The sequence below is a fragment of the Sprattus sprattus genome, assembly GCF_963457725.1.
Source record: "Sprattus sprattus genome assembly, chromosome: 10".
NCBI classification, from domain to species: Eukaryota; Metazoa; Chordata; class Actinopteri; order Clupeiformes; family Clupeidae; genus Sprattus; species Sprattus sprattus.
In genome coordinates this window covers 1,257,199-1,264,698 of record NC_137908.1, presented here as the reverse complement: position 1 = coordinate 1,264,698, position 7,500 = coordinate 1,257,199, and the positions used below count along the sequence as shown (strand labels likewise).

Genomic DNA, 7,500 nt, shown 5'->3' with positions numbered 1-7,500 from the left:
CTTGAAGAGCGTGTCCTGCCGCTGCCACCGAGCCGAGAACGCCGCCGGTCCCCCGAGCGAGCTCATGGAACTGAGGTGGAACTGCTTGAGAGTTCGCTGGAGTCCGGGATGGGGCTGGAAGCTCGACGAAGCAGCAGCAGCAGCCTCCATGTTTTCCGTTTTTACTATCCGAGCCGAGGAGGACAAGACCTCAAACTTATGCAACCGATTTAGATACAAAAAATCTGTAAATATTTACAGAAATATACTCACAAGTCCCATACCGTGTATGTCCATGACACTCGAGAAGGCGTTTAGAACCGCCGCGTAATCCATTTAACGAGTTATAACAGGCGCCTAATCACACAGACCGACCGTGGAGTTGGGTCCATTCCTGACAAACAGAGGAGATTCCGGTCCTTCCACCGCCCGAAATAATAGTCCGCTGTACGAGCTGTGTGTGTGTGTGTGTGTGTGTTTGTTTGTGTACGAGCTGTAAACGTCCTTACGCAAAAACTCCGCTCAAAGCGCTTCCGTGGCCGCTGCTGTACTCGAACGTGTCCGAAAAAAATCTATGCGCTGTAGTTAGGGACTGTCTCTCTCACACACACTCCGTTTTAGACCGTCTGAACTCTCTCTCTCTGTCTGTGTGTCTCTCTCTCTCTCTCTCTCTCTCTGTCTGTGTGTGTGTGTGTCTCTCTCTCTCTCTCTCACTCTCTGTCTGTGTGTGTGTCTCTCTCTCTCTCTCTCACTCTCTGTGTGTGTGTGTGTGTGTCTCTCTCTCTCTCCCCGCCTGCCCCTTTCCTCCCTCCCTTCCTCTCTTCTCTCTGTGTTTGTTTGTGTCTGGTTCAGTCATTGAATCCCAGCCAAGAATGTGTGTGTGTGTGTGTGACTGACTCCGCGGGCCGGGCCGGCTGTTCCGCGCGCTGAAGTCCCTCCCTCCGCCGTCAGAGCAGCTGCACTCTAACACACTCTAACACACACACACACACACACTCACACACTCTAACACACACACACACACACACACACACACACACACACACACACACACACACACTGCAAAATCAGAAACGGCAAACTCGAGCGAGCTGAGCGGGAGCGAGCGGCGTAGCCACACACACACACACACACACACACACACTGCTGCTCCCAACGCAACCAATCATTTGGGTCTCGCCTAAAGCCACTGCATGAGAGGGTAGACAAGAGGAAGGGAAGAGTTTGCTGCAGACAGTCAAAATTAGACGTCGGTGTAAACGGCCTCAGCCGAAGAGGGCACAAAATGGGAGCTTACTGAACTTGGAGCTGTAGCCCGTCCAAACAAACACACACTATCCTAGACGCTCACATGCAGTCTGGTGTTGTGACAGAATATCATTTCGCACAAAAAGTGGGTTAAATTAGCTATATACAATAAAGTCACATCTTTTAACCTGTTCAAAAACTTTAACAAACATTTATAAGCATTTTATGATGTAAATTATATATATATATATATATATATATATATATATATATATATATATATATATTAGTGCTGTCAGTTTAACGTGTTATTTAACGTGAACCCATTTTAACGCTGTTAATTTTTTATCGCGCGATTAACGCGTTGTAAAAAAAAAAAAAAAAAATGAACGTTCTTTTTGCCCTCCCAAACTGTGTAGTAGGCTAACGTCAGGTTTGAGTGAATGATGAGCGCGATACGCAAAAAAGATGCTAAAAAGCTTCTGAATAGAAAGTTTACCTTTAAAAGTTGTGTTGTGCAAGAGAAGCGAGCTTCACTGTTGTCTGAAAATGTCAACAGGCAGCTGGTTGAAAGCACAGAAGTAGTTGGCTTACCTTTTATTGGTAACCTAACTGTTACGGTTTATTGTTTTTGAAATAAGAGGCCTGACTTCTATGTTCACAGCAAATTAAAAAAAATTATATATATATTAAGCCAGGTTTAACTGCACTATAGGCTGAGTCCTTGTTTATCTTAAATGTGCACTTTATAATTTTATTTTGTACCGCCCTGTTTGGCAATGTTGTTTTTCAATAAAATAAAACATTGCTTAAAGTAAGCCAATCCACTTTTCCATGTTGATAAGAGCATTAAAATAAAAAAAAATTGATGGGAAAAAATCATTGAAGGGACATTTAGAATAGATACGAATTTGCGATCGCGATTAATTTTGATTAATTTAATCGTGATTCATTTTGAGTTAACTATGACAAAAATGCGATTAATCGCGATTAAATATTTGAATCGTTTGACAGCACTAATATTATATATATATATATATATATATATTAAGTCATACTCTATGAATAATTTACATGCATTACAGATACTATGCATCACATCTGAATATAAAATGGCTTTTGCTCCTCCCTCCATTTACTTTCATAGCTTTACTGTGTGTGTGTGTGTGTGTGAGTGTGTTTGTGTGTGCTTTAATGTGTGTGTGTGTGTGTGCTTTAATGTGTCTTGCTGTTTTAGAATTTAGACCTTTTAATCCCTTTTTCTTTTATTCTTGTTATTGTGAATGTATTCACCTCGACTGCTTTAATGTGTGTGTGTGTGTGTGTGTGCTTTAATGTGTGTGTGTGTGTTTATTATTGTATTCACCTCGACTGGAAGGCACTTCGGTGCGACTCCTGTTGTTTTTAACTGTACTATATAAACAAACGTGACTTGGCTTGACTACAGCCTGACTAGACTCAACCGTGACGGCTGACAACAGGCTACTGACCACTGAGGAAGCTGCCACTGTGGAGAGAAGTTACCATGCATGGTGACATCAGCAGTCATCCTGTGCAGTTACCAGTGGTGACCAATGCAGTCATCCTGTGCAGTTACCAGTGGTGACCACAGCAGTCATCCTCATCAGCAGTTACCAGTGGTGACCAATGCAGTCATCCTGTGCAGTTACCAGTGGTGACCAAAGCAGTCATCCTCATCAGCAGCTACCAGTGGTGACCACAGCAGTCATCCTCATCAGCAGTTACCAGTGGTGACCAATGCAGTCATCCTGTGCAGTTACCAGTGGTGACCAAAGCAGTCATCCTCATCAGCAGTTACCAGTGGTGACCAAAGCAGTCATCCTCATCAGCAGTTACCAGTGGTGACCAAAGCAGTCATCCTCATCAGCAGTTACCAGTGGTGACCACAGCAGTCATCCTCAGCAGCAGTTACCAGTGGTGACCACAGCAGTCATCCTCAGCAGCAGTTACCAGTGGTGACCACAGCAGTCATCCTCAGCAGCAGTTACCAGTGGTGACCAAAGCAGTCATCCTCAGCAGCAGTTACCAGTGGTGACCACAGCAGTCATCCTCATCAGCAGTTACCAGTGGTGACCAAAGCAGTCATCCTCATCAGCAGTTACCAGTGGTGACCACAGCAGTCATCCTCAGCAGCAGTTACCAGTGGTGACCACAGCAGTCATCCTCAGCAGCAGTTACCGATGGTGACATCAGCAGTTACCAGTGGTGACATCAGCAGTTACCAGTGGTGACATCAGCAGTTACCAGTGGTGACCAAAGCAGTCATCCTCATCAGCAGTTACCAGTGGTGACCAAAGCAGTCATCCTCATCAGCAGTTACCAGTGGTGACCACAGCAGTCATCCTCAGCAGCAGTTACCGATGGTGACATCAGCAGTTACCAGTGGTGACATCAGCAGTTACCAGTGGTGACATCAGCAGTTACCAGTGGTGACATCAGCAAGTATCCTCATCAGCAGTTACCAGTGGTGACCACAGCAGTGTTCTGTGCAGAAGAGGGGAATTTAAATGCTTAAGGCCGGTTTGATGTCCACACCGACAACAGGACAAATAAACTTGCCTGACCTAATATCCCAGAATGCATCCCTGTGCTCCAGATGTTAAGCCAGTGTATTAAGGTTGCCATGACTCCACACAGCATCCCTGGAGACACTGCATCGTGCTAATCTATCAGCTATCATAGTGACACGCTGGTCACCGTGGATACAGGGCAGCATTGAGCATGTTCCACTTTACCACCAGAAGAGGGCGCTGTTTTGATGCTTGTAATAAAGCACAATTACATGTTATTTGCTCAGTTCAAACAGTCACAGTGACACACACACACACACACACACACACACACACACACACACAGGGGAATACTTGTCACACTTGTTTTTATTATTGGCAACATTCAGGATTATCTTTCTCTCCTCATTAACTATTAATCTGATACAAATATATACACTCTTATCCGATTGAATACATGACACCACATTCCAATGACTGCATCCTGGACTCTAACCGTGATGGATGGGCTTACAGTTATTACACACACACACACACACACAACACAAACACACAAACACACACACACACACACTTCATTATAATTATTATAAATCCCATTAAACACACACACACACCCTGCTGCATTACGTGACTAAAATGATAGGGACACACAACACACACAATAAATTAAGACAAGAATGAAACAGACAACCAGTCCCACTCTCTGCATACACCCTGTACACACATACACACACACCCATCACACTACCTACACACAACAGCGAGTGCGCACACACACACACACACACACAAGACCCCATCACACTGCCTACACACCATTGTGCGTGCGCTCTCTAAGTTTCTCTACGCAGGGGACGGTTACTCTATGTGTGTACTCATGTGTGTGTGCGTGTGTGTGTACTCATGTGAGTATGTGTGTGTGTGTGTGTGTGTGTGTGTACTCATGTGAGTATGTGTGTGTGTGTGTGTGTGTGTGTGTACTCATGTGAGTATGTGTGTGTGTGTGTGTGTGTGTACTCATGTGAGTATGTGTGTGTGTGTGTGTGTGTGTGTGTGTGTGTGTCTGTACTCATGTGAGTGTGTGTACTCATGTGAGTATGTGTACTCATGTGAGTATGTGTGTGTGTGTGTGTGTGTGTGTGTGTGTGTGTGTGTGTGTGTGTGTGTGTGTGTGTGTGTGTGTGTGTGTGTGTGTGTGTGTACTCATGTGGTTGGTCATCTCTGCTTTCCTTCTCCTTATTCCCACGCTTCACTTTCGCTCCCACAGGTAAATAAACCTTCAGGTAATGATAAAGCACTACAGTGGGACAACAACAACAAACAAACAAACACAGCAGTGTAAACAAATACAAACAAACAAACAAACAAAAACACCATTCATTTGAATTCTATTGAATGGAGTTATTTCTGCTTTTAAAGACATTCTTCTTTATTATTATTGTTATTATTTTATATAGTAAGTAATACAATAATTAAATTCACTATTCTTAAAAGGCAGGGCTGGCAACCGTGGCAGTGAGCTCTGTTTCCATGGTTTCCGTCTGGGGTCTGGTAAGCACACATCCGTTCATCTCTCAGGTGTAGCTGCTGGGTCAGGTTACAGTCCGTCCCAAGGCCAGCCTGTGCTGATGTATTGATTATGTGTGCTAATTTATTGATTTGATGTGCTTATGTATTGGTCATAGGTGCTGATGTATTGGTTAGAGGTGCTGACGCATTGGTTATAGGTGCTGAGTGTCTATTCCAACATGATTATGGACCATTCACTACCCTGTTAGACACACAGAGCGCTCGTGCTGCATCTACTCACGGATTAGGCTTGGGCGGGCTGATGTCATAATCACTGTGATGTCATAAAGCAAGGACACCCAAGCCCACTGTAATAATCACTGTGATGTCATAAAGCAAGGACACTCAAGCCCACTGTAATAATCACTGTGATGTCATAAAGCAAGGACACCCAAGCTCACTGTAATAATCACTGTGATGTCATAAAGCAAGGACACCCAAGCCCACTGTAATAATCACTGTGATGTCACAGATGATGTCATAACAGCTGAGCAGAGCCTGTAGGCACCTCACTGTTACACTCTCCTTAGCTGTGGGGTAACTGTGGGGTAACTGTGGGGTAACTGTGGGGTAGGAGAGTTAATGGTAAATTAGAGGTTGGATGGATTGAGATGATGGTGTGGTTGCTGACTTAACCCAGGACAGGACTAAACCTAACCCAGAACAGGACTAAACCAGCTCTGGACACCTGAGCAATTTAGCACGCTCCCACTGGTCTACAGCAGACTCCAAAGAAGAAGCAGTTTATCACCTGGAGTAGCTCTCTTACAACAAGCTACCATAGCAACATGGTGCCCTCATTGTGGATCCCACCCCTCCCCCATAAACTATCCCCCCCCCCCCCCCCCCCCCCCCCCGCACTTCCTCTCCACAACACCAGGGGGCAGCGCTCAGAACTCCGGCGCCTTGTCGTCGTACTGCGGCGGGGGTGTGAGGGGCTCGATCTTCACGGTGCCGGGCGGCGGGGACCGGATGTTCAGACGGAAGTCCTTGAGGTGGAGCTTCTCCGACTTGATGCGGCGCACCCGCAGCGGGCGCAGGAGGCGGCTGGCACGGCTGGAGCTGCGCTGGGGGGGGGCTGCTGCGGTTGCCGCGGCGACGGGTGCTGCTGCGGTGGCGGGGGGGGAGGTGGGGTCCGACGGGGCCGGGACTGGGTCCGACTGGGGTTCTGTAGGCGGTGGCGTGGCGCTGGTTCCGGCCCCGTCTGGCCCGTCTGCCCCGTCGGACCCGTCTGCGGCGTCGCTCCCGTGGGTTCCCGCGCCCTCGTTCTCCACGGCGGCGATGAGGTCCTCGTAGGAGGGCAGGTGGGTCATGCTGTTTCTCAGGTTGCTCTGACGGATGGGGTACTGCCCGCTGCCCACCGCCTCGTCATAGCTAGGCACGCTGTAGGTAGGAGGGGGCTCATCGGACCTGGACACACACACACACACAGTCACACAAACACACACACACACACACACACACACGAATGAGCATATACACACACACACACACACACACACACACACACACAAGCAAGCATATACACACACACACACACGAATGAGCATATACACAAGCATATACACACACACACACACACACGCACACACACACACACACACACGAGCATACAAACACACACACACACACGAGCATATACACCCACACACACTCACAAACACACACACTCAGCGTTTCCGTTGTCCGGTAATTGCCGGTCTTTGTCCGGAAAAAAATTGAAATGTCCGAAAATATTAGATCCCACCGGTCAAATTGTCTCGCAAACACAATCTGAAATTGACAACAATCCTAATATTTAGGCCTATAAAGCAAACGTGCACGGCCCTTATTATGTTTTAAAGGAACAGGCTAATCTGCCGTTAGAAAGTGATTAAACAACATGCATATGCTGCATTTTAAATAGAGCGCAAACCGTCGGTTACAAACAAGGAGCGGCTGAGTGAGAAGGATAGAACATAGCCAAGCAGACTAGCCTTAAAAGATTTCAAACGCAACTAATGAGGGTGAACCGTCTGATGAGGATCAACCTGTAATACCTGCAGTGTTGCGTCTGAAAGCGTTTCATTTCATTATACTGTCTATGCCCGTGCGTGAGCGCGCTGAAGTTGCGTAGGAGCCGAGAGCGGTATTGCAGACAGATATAGATTTTGAAAAATTATAGCTTGCA

The 7,500-nt window shown here is 46.6% G+C and overlaps 2 protein-coding genes across 2 annotated transcripts in view; both read right to left on the bottom strand.

Annotated features, from left to right (window-relative positions):
- Window positions 1-661, bottom strand: part of skib (v-ski avian sarcoma viral oncogene homolog b) — a 34,704-nt gene extending 34,043 nt beyond the window's left edge. The window contains exon 1 of the mRNA XM_080846692.1: window positions 1-661. This exon is cut by the window's left edge and continues 816 nt beyond it. Within this exon, the coding sequence (XP_080702818.1) occupies window positions 1-150 (150 nt within the window). The 5' untranslated portion in view covers window positions 151-661.
- A 5,559-nt stretch (window positions 662-6,220) lies between these two features.
- tmem51b (transmembrane protein 51b) overlaps window positions 6,221-7,500 on the bottom strand; it is a gene marked incomplete at both ends in the record, with an annotated part of 2,536 nt that continues 1,256 nt past the window's right edge. Inside the window, one exon of the mRNA XM_080846691.1 lies at window positions 6,221-6,740. Within this exon, the coding sequence (XP_080702817.1) occupies window positions 6,221-6,740 (520 nt within the window). The remainder of the gene's footprint in view (window positions 6,741-7,500) is intronic.